Source organism: Saccostrea echinata, unplaced genomic scaffold (assembly GCF_033153115.1).
Source record: "Saccostrea echinata isolate AGI-Se365-2 ecotype Australia unplaced genomic scaffold, CSIRO_AGI_Sech_v1 ptg000002l, whole genome shotgun sequence".
NCBI lineage: Eukaryota > Metazoa > Mollusca > Bivalvia > Ostreida > Ostreidae > Saccostrea > Saccostrea echinata.
The window spans coordinates 5,887,095-5,914,335 of record NW_026889751.1 but is presented as its reverse complement, the minus strand read 5'-3'; the positions used below and the strand labels follow the sequence as shown (position 1 = coordinate 5,914,335).

General features: G+C 31.7%; 1 protein-coding gene across 1 annotated transcript; it reads left to right on the top strand.

Annotated features, from left to right (window-relative positions):
• The first annotated feature begins 441 nt into the window (after positions 1-441).
• On the top strand, positions 442-11,592 carry LOC133203837 (uncharacterized). The gene is made up of 2 exons (XM_061339631.1): positions 442-1,233; positions 11,500-11,592. The coding sequence occupies exons 1-2, from the start codon at positions 442-444 to the stop codon at positions 11,590-11,592; spliced, it is 885 nt and encodes a 294-aa protein (XP_061195615.1).
• The last annotated feature ends 15,649 nt before the right edge of the window (positions 11,593-27,241 follow it).

The window sequence follows — 27,241 nt, the reverse complement described above, 5'->3', positions numbered from 1 at the left end:
AACAGAAAGAATTTGCAAACTGAATTACGAAATAGGTTTAACAGGTTTGGGTAAGTTGTTCACGTTTGTTTTTTATCTGCTAGTCAACAAATTTCCGAATCTGACATGTGGACACCCCTGGAAAAAAAATCTGGATCCGCCCTTGCTTGCAAATTGTGTGCATTGAGCCAGGAACCATACAACACACTGTTTACCAAAGTCAGCCTTATATAGTCATTTGAGTAGGTTTGCATTACAGAACAAAAGAGCAAATGTAATTTAAATATCAACACCTCTGTTTAAATCTCTTAACTCCTGTTGAATACTTAAACTGGTTCTCTGCTCCTACTTCTAGACACTACCGCTAAGGCTATCTACTCAGGGATTGACTTGTAACCAATGGGTACCAGTCTACCCCTATATATCAAAACACAGACGTACATTGTGTACTTAGTTTGAGCTATGGAAAATGAGGCGAATCTTTCTCAGGAAGCATACCTATTGCTTCAAATAGAGATTGGCACTCCGAGAGTAGTGGATATCAGGAGACAAATTAGGGACATTGAAGAAACTATCTATAATTCCGCTTCATCGACTGTAGAATTACCCTTTAGAAGACATCCTACATTTTTCCGAGTGTCGACTGGAAGCCAAAGGGAAGGATTTCGATTTGAAAAATCCGACGACGATTATCTTTACTGGTGGACTGACCACAAAGTTATTTATAGCCCAAAACAAGAAAACCTATACAATAAAGAAACATTGATCATGATGGAGTATTGTAAAGATAGTCCGGGATCCGTCCTCCTGAAAGTCAAAAAGTGGTCTGATTGGCCTATTGTTCGTGCTAGTTATGTCACATTGGGGAAAGGAACCTACATGTCAAGTTCTAAGTATAGAAAATCCACTCTAAAATTAGTTGTTAAAAATTCACAAGAACATGGACCTTGTGCAAGCGGTCAGTTGGATAATGGAGTTGACTTTGACAATGCTCATGCATTGAAATGTGATTTTCTTCCAGAGGTAGCTTCTTCATGGATAAAGCGTTGTGAAACAAAGGGTTGGCCTGACTCTACCGTATTGCAATATGCCAGAAAAACAGGCTGTCATTTTGTTCCAATTGGTCGTAAAAACTCACCAAATCAGAAATATGAATGGCGAATTTCCTTCAATCTTATTGAATTGAAATGTGTACACTCCATGAGCCATGTTCAGTTTACTTGTTACGGACTATTCAAGATTTTTCTCCGCAAAGTAATCAAGCCAATGATGGATGATAAAGACCTATTGTGTTCCTACTTTTTGAAAACTATAATGTTTTACATGATACAAGAAAAGGAAGAATCATTTTGGTCTCCAGAAAACTTGATTAATTGTTTTTGGAATTGTTTTGAACATTTAATATGCTGTATATATAAGGGCAATTTACCTAACTTTGTCATTCAAGAAAACAACATGTTCCATGGTAAACTTGTGGGTAGTTCCAGAGAAAAGTTGCTTGAAAAACTTTTTTTGTTATATAGCAAGGGCTTAGCATGTTTAAGTCCGTGTATCTCTAAAAAGTGCATTTTTCTGCGAAAATACATCACTATTTCTTACGCATTGAGGAATTTTACTACAGATTTCAATTTATTCATGGAGGTTAATCATAAAGTAGGATTGTACTTGGAATTTGCTATATTACCGTACCTGGAATTTTATATGCTCACCATAAACAAACTTCTGCAAAAGGAAACCTTGACTCCTGTTCAAATGATAGCAGTAAGACAACATGTTTGTACGATGTTTACTCACTTGGCATTTATTGTAATGAATCACGAAATGACAAATGATTTTTGTAAATCTGGTGACTTGCTGGAGATTGCAGTCAAACATGGGTTTCTATCAGACAATCTTTTTTACGGGATGTATCTTTACAGAAAATCAAGATTTGAAGAAGCACTAAGCTTTTTAAGAAAGACAAAGAAAGATCTAAAACAACCTCACGTTTTATATATACATGGCCTTTTCAAAAAGACTGAGTTCATGAAATATGGTAAAGGCAAATCATGGTCTACAAAGCTTAGAGAAGCTGTGGCTGTAGATATTGGTCTTTCTTCTTTTGTCAAATATTTAGATGAATTAGGAATAGAAAAGCATGTGACGTGCGTAGAAAATAAACATTTTCATGTTCCTCCATACGTATTGACACTTTTTCTCATTGTCCTTTGCAACGTACGGCTTGGAAACATAAGATGCCGAGAATATGCCATATGCGAACTGAAAGATTTACTTGATAATGATATAGGGACATTTGTTCCAACATATCTGAAAAACATTTCCTGGCAAATACTTGGGATATGTCAACAATTGTCCGGTGATTACACTAGTGCATTTGAGTCTTTTAAAAAATCACTGATTCATACGGGTTCTTGTATGATTACTAGAGCTACCTTTATCAGAATGCTAGCTGTTGTGTCCGATTTACAAAACAAAACCAGTTAATTTAGTCTAAAATGTCCCAAATATCACCATTTAAAAAGTTTTTGTTCTTATCAAGAACATGCGGTTTGGATACGGATATAATAATCGATCAATTTAAATGAATAACACGCCTAAAATTAAAGACATACCAAATATACACTTGTAATAACAGGGTGGTGGTAGGTGTCGGAGTGTGCTTACAACTCTTTTTATCTAATAATTATGAAATTTAATAGTGAACGCTTTCTATGAAAAGTTAAGTAAGATGTTGGTTTGTCATTTGGACTTTTCATATTTCGAAAAAAGTATTTTACAGTATTTGTTATCAAAGTAAAAGCATGGTAAAAGAGTTCTTCTGATAGAAGGAATATGAGAATTGTTTTGAAGAATAATTTTTTGTTGTTGAAAATATAATGCAATACTAGATTAGAGAGAGCCATCTAGGGCCTGTTGTCTGATCAATTTCATTTTTGTAATGAATATTGTTTATATAGCCTCTTTATTTAGAGATTAGAGATAAGTTTGCCTCACAACTTTTAAAATTGCATATACATATCTTTGTTAGTCTCTTTTTTATACAAGACACAATGCTCGCTAACCTTTTGATGCACTGAAAAAATGAGCAACTATTGCCAATATTTTTCATAATACGAAAAGTACAAGTATCTATAGATAAGCTAGCTTTTTATTACCTTTAAACCACTCACTTGGAAAAAGCTGTCCGTATTTCTATAACACCTGTAGTATTACTGGTATCTCCATGTTAGTAAGGACACTTGCTACAAACAAGAAAATTGGATGCATGGATTGAAAAATAATTTTGGACTTATTTTGGTTGTAAATGATGCATATATCAAATTTCTAAAATATTAAGAAATTATAGGCTTTCTATGATGTTCAAATTTCTTTCTTATTTTTTGCCAGCACCCCCCTATGAATCTATACAATTTTTCATCGCTTTATAGCATGTTAAGCTTTATGGGACATCCTTGGACGAAAAAATTAAGTCAACCTTCTTTTTCTTTTTTTATAACTGATCATAAAACTGTATAGCTGAATTACGAGAACAAAAAAAGCATCCTCTAAGAGGGAAAATGTATTAATTTTAAGGATTGTTAGAGTCTCTGGTAGAATAAATAAGAGTATCTGTTAGAAACTGACATTGATATGGGGATTTTAAAAAACCCAATAAATATTTCACGCGTTTGCACACACCGTTGTAGTTATGAGATTACATCTTTCAAAAAATAATAATTCAATGCTTATATTAACATTTTTTTTTAAAAACTCACTACCTTATCTACAAATATGATTTATTTAAGCACGTTGCGCTTGCACAAAGCCAAAATAAAATACATAATCAAAGTTTTAACTTTTTAACCGTTATTTGTCATCAATGTCTTCCTCAGATAAAACCTACAAATAAAAACAGATGTGCCAGACTCTGTGGTGTTTTGGTTTTTTTTGTATGATGTCTTTAAATATGTATGTATTAAGCAATAAAAAATGAATTGAGTTTATTGGGATATATCTTAGTCAAAGTAAGAATGAAAATGAACATCGTTAATAGGTGAAACATGGTCGATTTAATTCAATTTTGAATTGAAGGCCACAGTAATATACTTCTTATCATATAGTGGTTTTCTTAATAAATCCTTCTTCATTAGACAAAATCAGGTATGTTTATAGAGAGATAAAATTAGTTTCCATGGGTATTTCAACAGATTCTTGGAAGACTTGGTTTCCAAAGACTGTATAAATAAAGTCAATGAGGAACCCCAGCATCTTTTTCATGTCAACTTCAGAGTACTTGATTTTTACAAAATTATGATTTGGATAACTAATCACAAGACACGAAAATTCCGGAAAATCCATTTTATTGAAGGCAGTTGTCTGTAATGTCAAAAAGACTGATCTCCAATTTATTGTGACTGATGAAAAATCATACATATTGATGCTATTCATTTGGCAAACTATTTTGTGTTTTCATATTTTCTAAAAGTTCTATTCTAAGGATATCCACATTTGATTAAGACCGTTTTCAGATATATTGTTGCACAGTGCTTTTGAGGTTTCTCTTTCACTGCTGTTACACTGGGGGTGTAGTTGGTCCTAAATCAGCACCTGGCAGGGCCGACAAATTGAATACATATTGAATTTCAAAAATAAGAATTCAATACTTGAATTATACAGATGTTATAAAGAAAACATTTTACATATCGAAAACCTGACAATATATATATTTTTTTATTTTTATAAATGTTTAAAAATAAGATAATTATCACGGGCCACAATGCAATCTTCCATTTTCATATCTTTATTTCTTCAAAATGTGTCTCTCGTATTATGGGTACAGCAGCATTAGGTACTTTAAGTTTTAGAAGGTCTTAAGACTGTCGTAACAAATATCATTTGATTTCTTTTTGAAAACCTGAAGGGTTTGCTTAACTTTACTACTATAAAAACGTAATTCACTTACAAGATCTTTAGGCAATCCCATTTACTTTAACAGTACATTAAATAATGACAATAACAATTTAGGAGTCCTTTATATTATCGCATTTATGTTTTAGAGAGAAATCAATTTAGATATGTAGATGATATACAAATATTTTGTATATATACGAAAATCCTCAACATTCTATTTGCAAGTGGAATTATCAACTAGCATTGGCAAAGAAAGATAACCTTTAAATAATGATTGATATTATGCAAAATAAAATATGGTTGTCATTTTGATTCATGCTGACATTATTATATTTGTAAATATATCTGAAATTAACTTTAATTTATTTGTAAGCTGTATTAACACAATAAATAAGTGTTATAAATTATTGCCATTTTTTTTCCCGGTATTTCGTTGGCTAATCGCTTACCACCCCAATAAATTCATATGATCATTTGGCATAGAGTTTGTTAAAGGTGAATTAAAAAAAAAATGACCGAACACATATTTATCAACCTGCACTGAAAATACAGGCAATGGGAATTAATTTCTATGTCTCAGCATATGTCTTTACATAGTGTCTATATATCTGCCAAATATCTCATTGATATCTCAATTCACAAAAAATTTATGCCCAAAAAATGATGCTAAAAATGTCAGGAGTGCAACACCTTTTTGTGACATTTTGAAAATTCAATATTTTTTGAAGATCTGTGGAAAAAATAATAATGGTTTATGTTGGAAATAAAGACTTTCCTGATAATATTCAAAGTATTGAGCTTTAAATGTAGACGGTGGCAACTTTTGTTTGACCAAGTTGTGGTCATGGCTGATGTTGAAAAAAAATGTTATCCCATGTCAGGAGTGCAACAGAAAAAATGCAATGTTGCCAAAAAAAAAAACCCCATCGATTTAAAAATCTGAAAGACAATTAAGTCAAAAAAGAAAATCACAAGCAGCCTTAATGATAGTCAATTATCTGTGCATACCCAATAATGTCAACATTTGATGTTTTGCTCCCCGGCATGAAAAAAACTTTTATCAGTATTTGATTCTTTGGTTTTTATTTTTGGAAAATAAAGATCATAGAACATTTATACCAAATAGATTTATTAATTACAGGGTCTGTCTGTGTTTCAGATCCGTATTTCTATGGTCAGGAGTGCAACACATTTTTTTAAAGATTCAAGTTATAGGATGAACTGACTTCTATTCATGCTAATAAATATTCTTCAATTAATAATGATCTATTTGAATAATTTAGTACTAAATTATTGACAGTTTTATTATTAAAATCCTTCTCCTTTTCAATTTTATCACTTCAGATATGTTTTTATCTTTTCTTTAATTTTTTTTATGAATGTAAAAATTAAACACACTGAAAAATTGTTATATAATTCAAGTAATTCCACTTCAACATCACTGAAACAACAGAACAAGTCCTGATGTAATTTTCGCTTCACAATTCTACTTTATAGACTAATGAAGACCCTGAGATCCTAAGATCTCTTGCTAGATTCCTTGATAATCTACCTTAACTGAAAAATTTAAATATATTTGGGGATGTATATACATGTAGGAATGGCAATATATCATCTCTTCTGTTCTTTAATATGCATATATGTATCTTTCCAGCTACTTGACTATATGTTATTATTATATTACAATATGTATACTCGTATACATCTCTTGTAGATGCATTTATCAATGATTATACAATTAAGCACTGCTCATTATATTTAAGATCATGTTTGTTCTATCATTTGGATCTTCCTCCTTCTTTGTTTCATGTTTGTAAATCTTTTTTGCTCCTCCGGGGGCCCAAATTGGACTAATAAATCTTGTATCTTGTATAGACCCCCATGCTCTTGGTCAGGAGTGCAACAAATATGTGAAAATTATTGCTGATTAAATATGAATAAATATAAAGAAAAAATGATGAGTTGGATGTTTCTGGGTGACATCATTTGCTTACAGTGTTTTTCCTGAAAATATACTATAAAATATATTTTATCTTCTAAACATACATTTTAGCTAGTTTTGTGACATAAATAGGGAAGAACTTGAGATATAAAGCCAAGTTTAACTACTCTCATGTGTTTTGATTATAAAGTATTGGACTATAAATATTGCACAATTTTGTTATCACTTGATGTTGCCAACACCTTATGAATTCCTGTGTTCTATGGTTTTAATTTTTAATTTCACTGCAGTCAGGAGTGTACGGAAGCCTGTTGAGGCCAGTTCAGAGAAAGAAATATTTGTATTGCGTTTAAACGCAAAACATTGCGTTTAATCGCAATAATCATTGCGTTTAAACGCAATAACTTTGCGTTTAAACGCAATAATATTTTTGCGATTAAACGCAATAGTTTTTGCGATTAAACGCAAAAGTTTTTGTGTTTAAACGCAATAATAATTTTGCGATTAAACGCAATGCTTTTGCGTTTAAAGGTAATAATCTTTGCGTTCAAAGGCAATAATCTTTGTGTTTAAAGGCAGTCATTTGTATCAAACCTTGCAGAGTAAAATGGACCCACGCATACCTATATCTTTTATTTCTTTCTCATTTTACTTATTAGGAAATTGTGTATTGTCCAGCTTTATAGAATCAGATTTCTCCGAGCAAACGCTCTCTGAAAGGATAAATCACTAATAAGAATTTATAGAGGAGAAAAAAATGTCGGGTTGTAAAAACAAAGGCAACCTAAGAACGAGACATGTCTTAAGCTTATTATTCTCTACATTCTTAATGAAGTTTTGGTCAGTTGCTCTGTTAAAAAAAACTGTTCTCTACGTTGCGGTCACAAGTTTAACCCATGTATAAAGGGATTTTTGGAAAGGACTGAGGAAATGTTGGAATTACGTACATGTACAACATGATGAAGTATTTAGACTTAAATGTACATTCATAACCCTTCCTATAGTTGCATACAGTAAACACAAGAACATATGTGATGGATTTATATGAGATCAAAATCAAAATCAAATGAAAACAGATTGATCGATGTGTACTACATGTATAAAATTGACAAGTGCTATCAATACAACTGAAACATTCTCTGTAAGTTGTGATATACGTAAGAAATTGATCAAAGACTTCATTAAGAGTTTTGGGTTCTAATACATTTAAGACATTCAGGTTGTTAGGATGCCATTGTTTTACTACAATTTTCAAAAACTGGAAAATTTTGCAAAAAGACACAGAACAAATCGGATCTTCTTAAAGTTGATGTGTCGGATCCGAGTACATGTACATGTAATTATAAGCTTTGACTAATTCATGTTTGATTTTGAAACTACAGTATCATTGTGCTTAAATGCAAAACAAATCCTTATAAGGAAGGATTATTGCGTTTAAACGCAAAGAGTATTGCGTTTAATCGCAAAAATTATTGCGTTTAAACGGAAAAGATTGCGTTTAATCGCAATCTTTTGCGTTTAAACGCAAAGTGCTTTGCATTTTAACGCAATATACATTGCGATTAATCGCAATCTTTTGCGTTTAAACGCAATGATTATTGCGTTTAAACGCATTGATTATTGCGTTTAAACGTAATAAAAATCTTTCTCTGAACTGGCCTCAACGGGCTTCCGTAGGAGTGCAACAAAACTGTACTATAATTATGAATGATCTTTATCTATCTTTACTAAAAAATAAATTGAAAAAGAAATGTTTGATACTATTTGATGTTCAAAACATATGTCTATCAACTAAATACAGACATTTTACAGACAATTTAGAGATGAGTTTTCATCACTTAACACATATTTTTAAATACAATGTATATATATTACACATTGCAATAATCATGTTTTGAAGTCTTGTAAATATGAAAAACTTGTCGTAAATGATAAAAAATATCAAAACGACGAACTGATTTACAAACTAAGAATGGGTTATTGTGCGTTATAATTTTTAAAACAATGTTAATTAAAATACATATCAGATGTCAGAAGTGCAACACAATAATGTAAAATAGGGTCACTTCAAAATCTAGTATTTTTATAAGAAAACTTATATATTAAAATTCTTTTTTGTTTTAGATTAAAAGAATTGACTTCAATGGACAAAAAAAAGTGATTAGGGGGAATTTTAGTGTTTCACATTCCTTTCATATTAAAATTTTTCAAACCAGAATTGAATTTATAATGTAAAATAACAATCAAAAAACCAATTTTTTCCCACATATACAAGAGAAGAAATTCAATCAAGGTTTAGATCTAATAATTTATATCCCTGATACCATTTGAAGCATTAAAAAAACTATCATTTCTTTTGATTATGTATTTTATAAAGTCTTTAAGGATGTAGTGATATTTTCTTTTTTCAAATAAAGTTTTATTAATAAAAATTCTGAAACTTTTTTATCCCATTGTCTATTCTATTGCAACTTCAGGAATTTTAACTAGAATACATATACGATATGATGATATAAGTGAAAAATATGTTATGGTAGTTGAATTTTATCAAAAATTCAAATTTGGTGGTCATTATTTTTAAATTCACCCTTACATTTATTTGTTTCTATCTGTGTTTAAAGACATTCAACTCAATTTCAATCTTTTCAAATAGAAACAGTCTTTTTAGAATCATATCCTTATCTTTTTTTTAACCAAATAATCCCCCCCCCGAAAGTTTTTAAAAAAAATGTGTCTAGATTTAGAGTCTTGGCTATTTTCAACATGATGTTTCTATATCTGTGTTTATATATATATATATATATATATATATATATATATATATATATATATATATATATATATATATATATATATATATATATATATATAAAAGGGACACTTACATATCAATTATATTTAATGTAGTATGAAATACAATTGGAGAAAAAATCCATTTAAAGTAAAATTTCTGTTTCCATTGACACAGTTAAAAATTCGTCAAACCATTATTACAGTGTACCATTTTTTTTTTTTCAAAAACCGTACCAGTTTGACCAGATGAAAAGAATAAGATTTTAATATTTCAAGAGAATTGGTTGGAAGTTACGGAGAAAAATGAGATTAAATTTTAATTATTTACTTCGTTTCATTGGAACTGGCAGCCAATTTGAAGAAGGGACACTTGTAACAATATGTCGCCACCTTCCCCCTCATACACAAGTACAGCCATGATGTTTTATTGGGGGAAAATTAGGTCTGGGGGAAATAGCACTATATAACTATAGCGCAGAGTAAGATCCCCCCCCCCTCGAAAATTGAATCTGATGTGGGATTTCCTTGGGGGAAATCCTACTCTAGAATAATTTTTTGTAGGAAAAATCCTACTCAAGAGCCTATTTTTCGGGGGGGGGGGCAACTCTAGAGTCAGTTTTATATAGATGCTGTTGCCATGGAACTAAAAATGGGTGAATTTCTAAAAATTCGAAATTTTGCTACATTTAAAGAGAGTATTTGCTCTTTACTTTCAAATCCAATATTACACCTACGGGGTCGAGGGGACATTATTATGCTACGGCTTGCAAAATCAATGTTTCTTGTATTCTTGTGGCTTTGGGTTCTTTTTTTCTCTTTGAAGAACTAAATACTCACAAAATGCCACAGTGTATGCTGAATCTATCAAAAATATAAATTTAGAATTTTTCTTACATACTCATTGCAAAAAGGACCAATCTATAGATAAAATACCGGGGCGGTAGAGGGCTCTAAAGATGGCCTGATAAACATTTTAAAATTCGTGAACAATCAGGTACTATTGCGGCGAGAGAGCTGTTGAGACATCGAGTTTTACGATGTTTTGAGTCACTAATTTTACGATTTCCTACAAGTTTAAATTGTATTTGAGTATCAATAATGAGAACTTTATATTTACAGATTTTATACTTTATTTTAACAATTCTTGAGTCGAAAACACTTTTTATTTCCATTAAAAAAAATCACTTGACTTTTCAATGAACTTTTAGCCAAAATATTGCCAGTCTGATTTTAGCACTGATAAAACAGGGGAAATCCTTCTCTGAGAAAGAAGAAGGGGAAATTTGGCTCTAGTGTGAGATTTTCTCTCGGGGGGGGGGGGGGGGGGAGTCCATCTCTAGAGTACAGATTCTGGGGAATAGCTGGCTATGGGGAAGGTCCTACTTTACAACACCGGTATTTTGAATTCTTCATTTTTCTATTCTATCCTTTTATTAATTTCGAAAAAATATAGTTTCTGTTTTTTACTTTTTATTTTACTGTTATCTTATGTCTACTGATACAATTGTGTCTAATCTTTCATAGAATACTAATGTGCTCTGCAATTGCAAAAACTGAAGAAAAAAAAGAAACAGGTTGAATAAAGTTTGTATCTCCGTTGTTGAAATGTTTGTTTGTTGTTGTTTACCGTCCATCTCGAGAATTTTTCATTCATATGAACTTGCCGGTGAAGGGCTACAAATTTTGACCTATACTCGGCACTTAGGGCCATTGAGCAGTGAGGGATCTTTTTCGTGCCAGCATCTACTTCGACACGGGACCTCGGTTTATACGGACTCATCCGAAGGACCGGTCTCCACGTCCCGCAGTAGGATTGTTGAAACGTTAAAGAGATTTGGTTCTTCCTACTAAAAAAAATTTGTTACTAAGTAAATTTGATGTTAACTGAATTCCAGGTTTTCAAAGAAGTGGGACATTTATTTGATCATGGTTCAGAAACATGCATGGAGAGGGCGTCGAGGAACAGGAAAAGCAAAGAACAAGATTAACGCTGCAGATTCGTATTAGCACTGAAACGCAATGTTAGCTAAATCAAGTAGTTCTTTATTTTTTTGTTTTTGTATCTGCTTTGTTGTTGATCACCAAAAAACAAACAAACAAACAAAACAAAAAACAAAAAAAACTTTAAAAATCATGAACTTCTCAGAATATATATATATATATTTATCCCATGTTTACCCCTTTATCCCGTGGATATGACTCATTGGATAATTTTTTCATATTCCACAGTTGTGACGTCACAATGGTTTTTGCGTTAGAGTGATGAAGTAAAATAAAGTGGAGTCCTGTATAAAACAGTGTAAAACATTGGCTGTGAAGTATTAAACATGGGATAAAAAGAATCTCCCATGATTTGTAGTTAGATATGATTTTTATCCAACGAGTTGTGTGTTTTTTTATCCCCGAGCCTTGGCGATATATATTTCACGCCAAGGCTCGGGGATAAAAAAAACACACAACTCGTTGGATAAAAGTCATATCCAACTACAAATCATGGGAGATTCTGTTTTATCCCATGTTTAATACTTCACAACCAATGTTTTACACTGTTTTATACAGGAATCCACTTCATTTTACTTCATCACTCTAACGCAAAAACCATTGTGACGTCACAACTGCACTTAACTGTGGAATATGAAAAACTTATCCAATGAGTCATATCCACGGGTAAAAGGGGTAAACATGGGATAAATATATATATATATATATATATATATATATATATATATATATATATATATATATATATATATATATATATATATATATATAGCCAAGGCTCGGGGATAAAAAACACACAACTCGTTGGATAAAAATCATATCCAACTACAAAAACTAGATAAAAGATATAAAAAGAGAAAAGGAGCATAAACCATATTCCAGAATTGGTGATTTTTTTTAATGTTGTGGCATTGGCTGAAAAATGCTGATGAAAATGAGATTGGATTTCCTAGAGGACAAGAAATCGATCTGATATGTTATTTTCTGGATTAAAAGACGTTGTGGGCAAAACTTTCGACGGAGTGGGTTGAAAGTCCTGAATATATTTTTTTTCTACCACATGATAAACTTTTAGAGCTTGATTTTATTGAGTGTCACGATTATACAGAGAAATGATCGATTCTGTTAGTAATGAACTTTCTTCTACATTTTTTTTTGAAAATCAAATTAAATTAAACTAGTTCACCATGATCACTGGGAAATAATGCAGGTATCGTTTATAAGAATGAAGAGCTAGCCACAATTTAGGAGAGGGGGCAAACACTTGATCACATATTTTAAAAAAAGTCTCTTTGAATTCTTAAAGTTCGCCCAACAGCATTTGCAAGTAAGTTAATATCTTAAGTATTGTTAATATGGATAAATTGAAATTAATTCCATGGAATAAGAACCTTTTTACATAAAAGTAGGAATGAACGTCAGATGGAAAACTACCAAGCTGTGGTTATCAATTTACGAAGAGAAACATTTCTTTATCTGCAATTCAATTTCATCATTGACTGGTCCCCATCTCCTCCGTGCGCGCGTTGAAGCGATGTCACAAATATTGTCATTATTGGATAATTGGAAAGATTTTCTTAGATTGTTTGGATCCTTCGATCCATTGTTCATTTAGGCGGCTATCTGCACTAGTGTGAACTAAGGTTCACTCGGAACCAATCAACTTTGTCCGCAGATGTCTCTCGGAGAGGGACCACAATAAGCACATCCGGCGTATTACCGCCATCAAGCGTAGTGAGATAATGTATTACGGACTTAATTAAACAACCTTCGATAGCCAGCCTAGAAGTTAACCTGTAATTGTTAAGGATAAGTTCTATCTTCATAAGTGGTTGTGACTTTGAATAGCTGAAGAAATGTGGCTCTCTAGGAAAGAAAAGAAGCATATACATTATTTTATAATTTTCAAAATGTAAATATTGCAAGGAACATATAACTACATTACTTTCTATGAACAAATCAATATTTTCAAGAAACCTCACTTGCACGCATATTTGAATCGTTTTGAAACTCCGCCATGCATATATTGTTTTCTTGCTTAATTGTCTGTCCAGACATTGGATTCCAAATAATGTTCAGATAATGAAACATTTTTCATGCCAAAGCGTATCTCTACCATTAAGATGCAAACTGTCTTGTACAGAAGGCGCCTTATATTTCCATATCTTTAAGTTAGCATCCGTGCACGAAAGATGGTGATATATACTTGTATCAAAATGATGCCATATATATTATAGATCATTCTTGAGATATTTGTTTCTGTACATAGTTAGTGGATGTTTGGTTAACCAGAATTTATTTTTATCGTGTATTTTTTTTAAAAATACAAATTATAACAATCTACAAAAAAGGAAGTGATTTGGAACTATTTTCAGTTTATTAACATTGCACTGATTCATATCAAATATTGAGGCAACTTAACAACCGACAAAAAGAAAAATTGAGATAGCTACAAAGTCTAAAAAACATATTTAGAAAACAAACGCACTAAACTGAAAAAAAAAAATCCAAAACAAAAAGAAAAAAATAAATGCAGAAGGATGCTTTCTATCATTCTGAATATTGTAGTCTTGATTTTAGTATGGTTTAAAAAGTGCAGTAAATAGTATAAGCTTCGAGTATTCGTCTTTTTTCTTTAAACATTTTTCTTTTAAAGTCAATTTCTATGGTCGTTACAATGATCTTGTTTGCAAAAATACCCTGCCATTTAGGCGAAAGTTGACTGACGTTTTCAGTCAAGTTGATGGGCCATGATTTTCATACCGATTTGTCTATGGATTACTCCGTTTATCTGATCACAAGGTCATCTCACGTGAGTTTGACCGGAGATGCTTACATTTCCACTCGTTCTTCTCTTGTTTCCTCTCTAATGCCTCGCTCTTTTTTTTGTATTATTTACTAAGCATTGGATTTTGAGCTTGATCACTTTTTGTTATACCTTTAAAAATTGTTTCCTCTGAAATTTCCGGGGATCCGTGTTTTATGCCCTGTTCACAGATTTGTATTGCTTATAGATGTTTTTTTTATTTTTAGATCGGTCACTGTTTATTATCTTCACTTTTCACTTATACGTAAAAAAAGTTTACATTTCCAATTTTTTACTGAGTGGTCCACAAAAATCGATACTGGACCGCTGACTGGGATCCAGGCTCCAAGACCATAAACTTAGAACAGACTTAAGTCAAAATTTCAAACCTATATAACTGCTGAAATAATTTTGTTAATCAGACAAAATTTTCATCATATGCTTAAATTTTAATGTTAAACAAAATTGCAAATTTTTAAGCAAATATATTAAATAAAACTCAAGATATTAAAAATCAAAATTTTGACTTAAGTCTATTCTCAGTTTATGGTCTTGGACCTTGGCCTGTCGATGAGATATTGGACCGCTAGATGACTTTTTTCGTCATACTGTAGGAGGAATCAGTTAAATATTATCAATTATTGCAAACATAAAATATAAGTCCAAATAAAAAGTAAAAGGTATTACAAAACTTTTATTGCCTGTGTTCTCGGGCAAAATGCGTTTTGTCGACCCCTTGAACCAAACTGTTAGCCTGCAGCCTAACAGTTTGGTACTTGGTCCGAAAAACAAGTTGCCCTCGAACTCAGTCAATAAATGTATATTGTTATAAATTTGTCTTCACATTTTCATGTTATTGTTTTACATTTGTTGAATATCATTCCATGGTGGTCATTGGGTATACAAAGACTACTCCGTTAATGAAACATCTTTATGAAATCAAAATGGGAGTCTTAGCTATATTTCGGTTTATGAATGTTTTGGGACAAATTGGGTAGGTACATTCATATTGTTCGTTCAAACGCGAAAGTAAGCTTTTCTAATAAAACCTTGTCTAGGACGTTTAACCTTTTTAAAAAATCTTGAGAATCACTTTGCAATTTTCAATCGTATTCTTAACAGAATTCATCCTTCTTTTTGTAAGTTTTTAATTTGTTTGAGTGAAGGGCTGTGTACTACTTGAATTTAATTTAATAGAGTAAATACATTTAAAAGCCATTCTCAATAACTTTTGGACCAGAAATACTATCTTAAACTTATGTGAAAGTTTTCCTCATATAGTGAACTCAAGTTTCCTTGTTGAAAAATGAATTTCCTCCAAATATCGTATACGCTTATTATAAAACATCAACAGTATAAAACCCCGTCCCTCTGGTTTGGGTAGGAGGATGAAAGGGATTTATAGTTCTACTCAGGAAAAATATAATAAAAATCTTAAAATAATAGCAAGGCCACAGTTTATGCAATCAATATGCATACATCCTCATGGAGTGAGGCTTCAGGTTTGATAAAATCCTGACTCCTGAACAAAAATATTTTAAACAAGCACACTCTCAAAAAGAATAAGACTTAATTTATTTACAAGTATTTATATAGACAGGACAGTGTGTAATAAATGGTAGATATCATTTCCTGTGAGTTTGCATATATATATATGAACTGGAGCTTAATTTCAAATTCATTTGGCCGTCACTGTAGCTTAGTCGGTAGAGCGCTCGCTCCGTGATCGGAAGGTCGTGTGTTCGAATCACAGCCGCGACTGAATTAAGTCGATAAAAAATAGGTAGCAACTGGTCCTTCGCCAAGCGCTCGTATGGGGCGCCGTTTTGGTATTTACTGCCAAAAGGTGATATCACCTATTCGAATAGGTGATATCACCTATTCAATAAGTGATATCACCAATTCGAATAAGTGATATCACCTATTTGATTTGAATAGGTGATATCACCTATTCAAATAGGTGATATCACTTATTCGAATAGGTGATATCACCCATTCAAATAGGTGATATCACTTATTCTTTTTGAATAGGTGATATCACTTATTCGAATAGGTGATATCACCTATTCAAATTAAATAGGTGATATCACCAATTCAAATAGGTGATTTCACCTATTCGAATAGGTGATATCACTTAATCATTTTGAATAGGTGATATCACTTATTCGAATAGGTGATATCACCTATTCAAATTATTTATGAAATAACAACTGCTCCCAATACTATAGCTTTTATTATTCTCATTTACTTTCACGTTCGTTTTATAACTTACTGTTCTTGGAGACAATGGATTACAGCTTCGCATTTAGTTGTAAGCACCCCAGTAGAATTTGTAGTTTGTTTTGCTCACAAATTATATTTATTACACTTATCTATAATGTATACTATAGGAAAAATCGTGAAAAACGCATAATAACTGTTCCATACGGAAAATGCCCCACTTTACATAATAATGGTATAATTTATAAAATTTATATAACTTTACAGGGGTCGATAACAATGTATTTAAAATGATGTCTCGGACTCAATTACAGGGGAAAACGGGGCATCCCGAATTTGTTTGGTTCCAATGGAAATCTAGACAGTCTTGAGGAAGGGAGCATTCATTATTTATTGTTGTAAGAAATGCAAATAGGTGATATCACCTATTCGAATTGATGATATCACCTATTCAAATTGAATAGGTGATATCATCTATTCGAATAGGTGATATCACTTATTCGAATAGGTGATATCACCTATTCGAATAGGTGATATCTCATATTCATTTCCAATAGGTGATATCACCTATTCGAATAAGTGATATCACCTATTCGAATAAGTGATGTCACTTATTCGAATAGGTGATATCACCTATTCAATTTGAATGAGTGATTTCACTTATTCGAATAGGTGATATCACATATTCGTATAGGTGACATCACCTATTCGAATAGGTGATATCACTAAATGGCAATAAATACCAAATCGGTGCCTCATACGCTCGGCACTTTGAATTGAAAGTTGCGGGTCCTTCGGATGAGACCTTTTATAAAATCCGAGGCCCCGTGTCACGGTAGATGTTGGCACGATAAAGAACCCTCACTGCTCAAAGGCCTTGTGTGCCGAGTAAAGGTCTAAATTTGAAGCCCTTCACCGGTATATGGTGACGTCTCTATATGAGTGAAAAATTCTCGAACGGGATGTAAAACAACATACATTCAATCAATCAATCAATCAATCGAATTTATTTGCCAGTATGAACAAATTTAATAAAAGGGGTTCATGTGGGATCCTTGTTTTCCCCCTTTCTTTTTTAAAGAAGACATTTTGATGCGCATATTTTTTATAATACATTTACTGATTTTTATCTCTCCATTAGTAAAACAATACATTGTTTAGAAATAAAATATTTTCATCTTGAGCGTTATCGCTTACATTCTTCTTAAAATTCACATCACGAAGGAAGAAAGGAAAGAAGACGAATTGGTTTATAGAATACTGCGAATGATTATTCCTGAAAGAACAATATTGGGAGCTCTTCTATTGATTGGAAACAAATTTGGACGTACGGATGATGGTGAAAACGATATCCCAAAGGCTATAAATCTTTGCCTCGTACGAAAAAAAGAAACAAAAACAAAGTCTAACGATTTCAATGTGCTTGTCACGATATTTCAATCTTTGATCCTCCACTTTTGACCTGGATGAAGTATTAAATGAGAGTCTGTTTAAATTTCTGGAATTTGTTGTTTTCAAAGAATAATGTTAAAGTGACTGCAGTTGAATCAACAGCAAGAAGAACAGAAAGAAGTCTACTTATTGGGTTATGAGTGTTTAAAACACGAGACAGTGTTACATGAGTTTAAATTCCATGCTAGTGTATTAAATGTAATGTAAAAAAAAATCTAATCCCTGTTTTTTTGCTGCAGTGCTCTTAAGCTCATACAATTTTGAGAAAGCAATTTTGTTCATTTCTAAAACTTTCCAAGGCAAATCACGTCAAGAATTCATTTGCCAGAATTATTCACGATAAGTGCTAACATGCACCTCAGTCCCACACTAATGAAAGCCTGATCATGGATTTAAACCTTAAATGAACCAAGCTCTTGCATTGTAAGTAGTGGGCTACAGGCGCCATCGATAACAAGAATTTCCCTCTCTTCCATCAAGAAATTAATCGCTTAGAAACATTAGTTCCTAAAGGAAAACTTTACTTATCAAACATTATAAACTGAATAACTGGACTCTTCATGCATTAAGTCTTCTTTTTTTTTTTATCGAAACCGTCTCTACGGATTTAAGGTTGTTATATTCTTAAGTTTGAGATGTAAGCTAAATGTTATGATTAATAACATGGGCTAATGCCAAATCGGTGAAGAATGATTGTGAAATTCGGTTATATTATTAAAAACAACTACTTATGCCCCGGAAATAAGAACCTGTTCCTTATTTTAATCCCACCACCCATCCCTACCACAATTTAATATCTTAAAACAACAGGACAAAAACATGATATAGATATATAAATATTGATTTCAATTCAAGTAACTACAAGATCTTCCTGAAGACATTACATTAAAATGGAAAATTGTTTCGGTTGTTTGAAGCAATTCAGGCAAGACACTGCAAATCTATAAGACTTCATCTTTCTCGGTTGATTATACAAGGACCCAAGGCAATTCTCTTTTAGGGAGCAGAAAATCAGGCGACCAAAATAAAAAAAAAGTTTTGGAAGTTTTCTACAACAGACAGTCGAATCAGGAGATGCATTTGGAGGGATATTCATCTTAAGAAAAAAGTCCTTGATTTGCATGTGAACTTTCCCGTTGATTATACAAAACATTGATTTTAACACTGATAATGGAGTATTATTAATTCCGAGTGGCATCACAAGGGTTTCCGAAAGAGGGTTCATTCGCGGTCACACTCACAGCTTCCTTCATTAAGACATTAACAGAAGAAATGGAAAATGCTTGTCTCCGTGAGAATTAGTGTCGGCTTGAAGATGTTCCTTGACACTACAGTAAAAGACCTGAAAGGACTCGAGTAATTTTTTTTTTCTCGCAGTATGTAGGAAATCTGCCTTTTAGAAAGCATTAAGAAAATAAAGCACGCAATTCCAATTACTTTTTTTGATGACGGTCTCTTATTTTTCCATCTTTGAGTGTGACGTTATTCCAGTATATCTATATACTCGTACATCGTCGGTAAACTAGTTAGAACCGGGTTTTCAAGCCACCCGTATAGAATTCTTGTGCAGTATAACCATTTATACAGACATAAATATAAACAATAAAAATGTCTTTCTTTGTTTGTTGTAGCACTATGTGTCTCTTTAATTCTTGACACTGATGTAGGTTCTGAGTAGTTACTATACCATTGTAAACTGGGATCATTTACATTACAGAATAAAGTCATCCATACATCTGATAATATCACTTCGACTTAAAGTCATTAAAGCTGAGTTGTAATGAAAGAGATTTTAAATACATCTGCTTAAGGTAGAACACCTATCCATCAGCTCATACATTTACAGTGTCTGAGAGAGGAACGATCGACAATTCTGCACAAGAGATTGCCTTTCTACATATTTAAATAAATGTAATGTTATAGAGCAACCGGAATTTATAGGTATCTATGAAATCTATAGGTATAGTGGACTGATAAATATATTCACGAAACCATGTTAAGCGCTTTTTTAGACTCCCTTTTCACAAAGTTATCAATTTTGGTATGAGCGATGAGCATTTGACCTTCTCTTAATACAATGCATGCGGACAGTTGTCACTGATAAGAGAATAATAAGAAAGATCCGTTTTTATCCGCTATGTATGTTTTCACTTACGCTAAACTGTATGCTTATCTAGCTAGACCAAAGCCAAAAAAAGAGAAGTTTTTTGCAGGAATAACAAGAATTAATTGGCAGTGCGGCGTATAGCCCTATTTTCTTGTGTGAAATGCCAAGATAAAATGCCGGAAGACCAAAATCAATGAAGTTTTAATCAAATATTTATCAACAACGGTGGTAGTTTGGAGAATATCAATTTTAAACAGTACTGGAGACCATCAATTTAATCAAGAAATCATGAATATTTAACAGAAAATATTAGTATTACAGTTCTGTCTTTCTTTAAATATATCAGATCCGAAACAATTCGAATGAAATAACATTTTGAATGACAAGGTAACAGCTTATTTGTCCTTTAATGACATGAACTTATTATTCATGAAAACCTACTAAAACTAAAAATACTACGCCAAATTTGTGAATATTAATAATGGAGAAAATATTTTATTTCATTCTACAATCCAATTCTGTCGAAATCGTTTGTTTACTATATAATTGTCTCAGTCTGAACCCAAAATAAGACAGAAATGTGCTTAAATCAAGTCTGTCTAATCTCAGAAGACTCCGCGAGAAGCTCTGATTATTCTAGTTCTATTCGCCCAACCCTCACAATTACTTTCATTACTTTTGAGAAGATGTAATTTTTGGCATTTTTAACAACAGAACTACTCAGAGTTCTGTTCCAGACAAATTAAATACCCTATGGTTTAAAACTGTGTCTAGATCTTTTTATTATCTACATGTAATGGGTGACTACAGGGGATTTTACATAACACGACTTTAATTTGTTTGAAGTCTGATAGTTTTGGTGGGTGGCATGGGTGGAGGTTCCAACACAAATGCTTATATTATACTTTCATGTAAATCAGTTGAATCTGATTCGTCGAGAAACCTTTGTTAAAAAACACTATTACCCGCTGAATAATGAAGCCACGTCCTTCAGCATAGCAACAGTCGACATTGCTTGACAACCAGGTGATATTCCAAAAACTATTGACTGCGCAGAATTTATGCGCGCAAGGTTCACTGTAATATGTATTTGTATAAAACATTCAGTATAATATAATAAATACTGCATATAGTTGAGTGCGCCTCGGTTGACAATGGTTTTCTTGAGGTGAAAATTTCAATGTTACACTCAACTACATGCAGTATTTATATATTATCTAAGGATACAACAGAATTGGACCAATTTTGCCTTTTTTGGACAGTACAAGTTATTTCCCGATTCTTAAAAGACAAAATTTTACAGGTGTATCGTCATGGAAATAGTCAATACATTTCCTTTCATATATATATTTTTTTATTGTTAAACATTTATTCAGCCAATTCTCTTTTCTGAATATTCCATTTTTTTTTGAAATTTTTTTTTCAAAAGCAGTTTTATTCAAGCCAAATAATAAGAATAATAATAATAATTTTGTTGTTTTGACTATGACAGGATCTTTCTAGTCACTGTTTTAACAGTCATTTCATTCTTTTCCATCTATCTGCCATCCTTTGGTCCACATCTCTGGTACCTTGTGTAATTCCATGCTTATCATTTATGAGTACATTAATTCTTAATAATTGTAATTTATTTTGTCAAGACCAAACTGTATTTAGAAAGTTTGATTTATCATCATATTTCTTCTCGAGTAGAGAGTTTCTCATTAATTGCAAGACAGTAAGATAAGAAGCAATGTAAGTCGAACTTGAAATATGAAATATTGAATTATGTGGTCAATACATAACTTTTAAAATAATTTATCAATTTGTAAAAGACATGTTTATGCATAAAACGTTCTAAATTAATCATCCAAACTGACCATATTTTACAAATAAGACATTTGAGTAAAAGTGTCAGTACAAATATATAAATGCCGTTGGATACTAAGATAAATCAGCACTGATTTATTTATAGTCATACTCAACCATTGTGTTCATGCCGATGCAAAAAAATTTTCTTCTTGGTTTAACTTTATATTTCTGAAAATTACAAAACGATCCTTCAGAACGCGAGAAAATGGTAAAATGAGTTAACAAATTGAAATGCGTATAATACCTTTTTGGTCCTAAATTTTACAAATTAAAACTATGCTTGAACATCCATGTAAGTAATGTTTTATATTTGTAATTAAATACTCCTTTGATTTGTTCAGTTATCGTTGATATTGTTCATAATTTCACTCTCTAGCGAGAGATATTTTAGCATTTGTATATTTGTAAGTAATTTGGCTTTGATTCCATTTTCCCCATATAGATTTTTCTGTAGAAGATCTAGACAGGTCAGTCACAGACGTTATCCAAAGCTCACCGAATTCGGCGTTTATAAAGAGTGAGATGTACAAACAGTTTTAAATGGAAAATAATGTTTCATTCCCATTAGAATGTGATTTTCCAACATAAATCTTACCTATTCTCCAAAAAGGTGATTTAAAGATAAATATTCATGAATTTCAACAAATTCAGAGAGTATATACACTTGTAGTAAGGGTAGAGTCAATTAAAATACATTTCCATCAGCGACAATATTGTTAACGTTTTCTCACATTACACCTTCCCTAATTTTCGTTTAATCATGAGGATATACGTAGCTAAAAGCTCGTCAAATTCAATGTCAGATTCGTTTTACAGCAAAATGCACCTATTTGCACAACTGAATATTAAAGAAAAAGTAGAGTACCATTTTCTGGGCATTCGTACATGAAACAATTCCTATCCTTCCAAAGATATATCTCTAAATGGAGGTGGAATTATCTCTTCTCGGGCATCTTTAGTTCAGGTGCACCCGTTATTAAAAAAGTATACTCCTTGTTACCTTCATCGTTTAAGTGGACTTTTTGGATTCGATTTAGGAACCCATTTGTTTTAGTAGATTACTTTCACAAAAATTATTAGAGAGGCTTACTCAATATCACAACAGCATGTGAAAAGTACTGGGCATTATCAAGACAAATTTTAATCTTTAATCTGACATACTAAATAATATTTTAAAATTTTCTCATACAGTCAACTATTAACAAAACTAAATGTAAAAAATAAATTTCTAATCAAGTGTCTTTAATCTTTGAGATACATGTATATTGTTTGAGTGTAATGATGCAAATTTTGGTCAGTTTGAACTGATTCCACTGAGGGTTTCAAAGTTTGGATTCGGACTCTATAACGGACAAGCAGGGACACAGACGGACAAAGGGATAGCAATGACGAAACCAATACGTGTTCTCCCTTTTGGGAATACGGGCCTTATCACTTGAAGAAAAGTGTGCATTATATGTAACATACTGTTAAAAAGTGGAGTGACTTTTTAACTTTCTAGTATAATAACCATTCCCACATTCTAGATTTCAGTGCTAGGGGTTGAAATGACATGATATTGAGATCATAAAGCTCCATTTGTTTCAAAACATTATTGAATTGGGCCAAAATCCACGGTTTTATATTTCATAGGTTCCGAGTGCAGGAAAATTGTGTTTCACTCGTAGGCGTTTTATCACATATTCATTGATTATTTATGTAATTCAATATGATGCTGCATTTATAATAACACCAGAGATTTTATGACCGAGAAGTGGAGGAACGCAGGGGACTATGTAATAATCGCTTTAGTTTGAAAAAAAAAGAGAGTTAGTAATACTTTTTGCAGTTGGATTCTTAACAAAAACATAAACGTGCAAAAATTCCATTGGGAGTCTGAGACTTTTTTTTCACGTTTTTTTTTACATTACGCTGTAGACCGATACATGAACCCAGAGACCACAATTTAGGCACAGGGCTGTATCATTATTTTAACAGTTACACACCTATAGATTCCAAAAGTATTGAAGGAACTATTTTAAAAATTGTGTGAACTTTGATGGTTTTGGTCTCACCCTTCAGACATAGGGGAAGATGAAATTTGCAAAGGAGATGGGCGAACAAGCTGAGAAAAATGCCGATGGTTCGACAAATAAGAAAGCGCAAAATTAAATCTCAACTATTATCACAACACAATTTTCTTTGATATTTCAGTTAGCATTAATGTATACTCTAAGTAAAGTCTACACAATTTGCAACAATCTCACAAGTGATAAAATTATTTGTCTATGAAATAGCATGTACGCACCAAAGAGGGCAAAAATGACCATATTTCTTTATACTCTAGCTTACGGTAATTTTTCTATATAAGTTTGTCTTCGCTCCATTTTTAAAAAAAATATATCTTCAAAGTATGTTTTAAAATATAGTTATTTAGCTTATCAAAAACATGGATCAATGATCCACACTACCTTATAAACACACTGTAGGACTCAAAATTCAACAATGACAATTCCAGTTATTCAAGAGTCATATCACAAACTAGATTTAAATGTTATTGTCTGTTTTGAGTTGTTGTAGTGTGGTAGTTATCGTGTCAACCATTAAGACAAGGAAAAAAAAGATAATCAAGATTTTTATGATTTGGGTTTAAATCCCGAGAAGTTCTTAATTTTTTTTTTTACCATAGAGTAATTTTTGCAGAGAACAATTTTTCAGAGAAAAGTTTTATTTGTCATAATTTTATACCTTTCAATAATTAAAACTTTGAATACTTCGTTCAAAAATTGAATATGATTTTTATGTATTTGAAACAATGGGCATTTTGCAAACCTAGTCCGTCCGCCCATCTTCTTTATTCTTTTTCATTCATAAATGCCATAGACCAAACATTGCTGAATTAAACGATAAAATATCCTTTCTTTATAAAGGGAAAACATTTGCAGGATTGCAGAAAAATACATAACCCATAATCACTGCAAAATTTAATTCTTGTATAAACAAAATTCTGCATAAATTATTCCTATAAAGTAAATGAAAATACCTAAAATATTGTATAATCGGTCCGTGCGTTACATTGATGGAAGAGCATGAAAAAGTTGACCCTCACCACTTCACCACTATGAACTAAAAAATCTTTTACATTTGTATAGTCATATAGCCTGTTTGTGTCCATTGTTTAATTCAAATCATCACAGAAATTAGTACATGCAGAGAAAATGATTAAATGCATTTTATTAAAAATTTATTTCCAATTAGCACGACAACACAATCCATCAAACTAAGAATGCGGTATTTGCTGTAGTCTAGCATCGAATTTTCACATTTTACCGTACCATAAATCACACACACTGTATAAACTATAAAGTGTTTCATAGGACCGTGAAACACAAAAACTATAACCTTATAACGCATATATTTTAATTATGAATAATTATACCAAATTATTTTTTTTTTTAAATTCAGCGGGGTCTGTTGTTCTGTACAAGTTACTAGGCACTGATTTTGCAAGAACTGATATCAGTTTAATGGTGATAGAAATTAAAGTTGTAAATTTTGTGATGCAAATTGAAAGAAAAAAAAAATAAATGTTTATGAAGCCTTCATTTGTGCACCAGCACATTTCGTAAATGAACTGCAAAAATAATAACAGTTTAACTCTTTAATATACATTCTTTGATCACTATACATGTGTACATGTTTAATGAAAGCTTTTTTCAATCTTTTTTTTTTTAAATCAGGGTATGACGTTTAGGTATGACGTTTGCGCCATAATTAACAAATGAGATTTAGATGATTTTTAAAAAAAGAAGAGGGGCGAACAAGTCATGCAAAATGCCTATACTTTCAAATGTATAAAAATAAAATTTTGTTTAAACTTTAAAAAACTTACATGGTAAAATTGGGTTATAGTATAAATAATCGATCATTTTTGCCCTCTTTGGTGTGCTATTGCATATAGGAATAAATTTAATACTTGAAAATTAATTGAGATTTAGTTTTTTACTTTCTTATTTGTCGAACCATAGGCATTTCACACGTCTTGTTCGCCCATCTTCTTTATAAGTAAAACATCAGTGGGTTGTAAAATATCTGCAGAGTCTGAAAGTGTACACTCAAACAGTGTCTTATCGACACAGAAGAACACAAAAGGTTGTATAAAACAGCTCCTGCAACACATCATAACCTAATTCATTGCCAGAAAGAAAACAGATAAAGTAAGATTATTTGGGCTACTGACATTACTTTTATTTCAAAGTTTTGATTGATTTATAAGTTTGGAATGCAATTGGAGTTTGTGTTAGAATACTCAATTACGTCATGCAAAAGTTTTATGGCATCTTATAAATCATGTTTCTACCAAGCATCTACCAGAAATTGATGGTTAATGTCACTCCATTATCATAAGTTTGGTAATAAACATTGCGTTTTTTACTTCAAAATAGCGTTCAAGTCTCTGTCTAAAAAGTCTTCACAGATGAATCAATAGATAATTAGACATTGTAAATGACAGTAGTCAACTTCAGGGTCAACAAGAGAAAGGGAATTCTGGGAAAGTGGTCATAAACCGTCTGCAAAGCTACAAAGTGTATTATCACTTAGACACACTGCTATATTTTATGTGCCAAGACCGAAGATGCATCCAAAAAAGTAAAAAAAAAAAAATAATAATAAAAAAATTAAGCAATTATAAAACGAAATAAGTATTAGTGTAAATAAAGTCTAAGGTAAAAGCAAAAAACAAAAAACAAAAAAACAAAACAAAACAAAACAAAACAAAAAAACAAAACAAAAAAACAAACAAAACAAAACCAAATAATTAATCAAAGGTGATTTCAAGTATAAACCGAGTAATTCTTCGTTTCCAGTTTAAGACAGACCATCTGAATCCTCCTCAGAAAATAGCATCAGTATATTAGACTCTCTCTCTCTCTTTATATATACACTGTATATATTCATATAATTTATTTTTAAGGATCGGTGGATATGCTTTAAAAATGATAAAAGAAATTAATAAAAATGAGAACAAGCACTTTTGGTTCTGTGATCGGAGCATTGTGTCTTTGATTCGATTAATTGGCTTTCATAAAAAATTGTCATGATTTTTCTTCAATCTTTTCTTGTTTTGAATCATTAGGTAACTTGATAATTACATAAGCACTTCGACATATATGTACTAATCAACTACAGCCTTATTTGGAGCTATGTTCTTAGTCTCTAT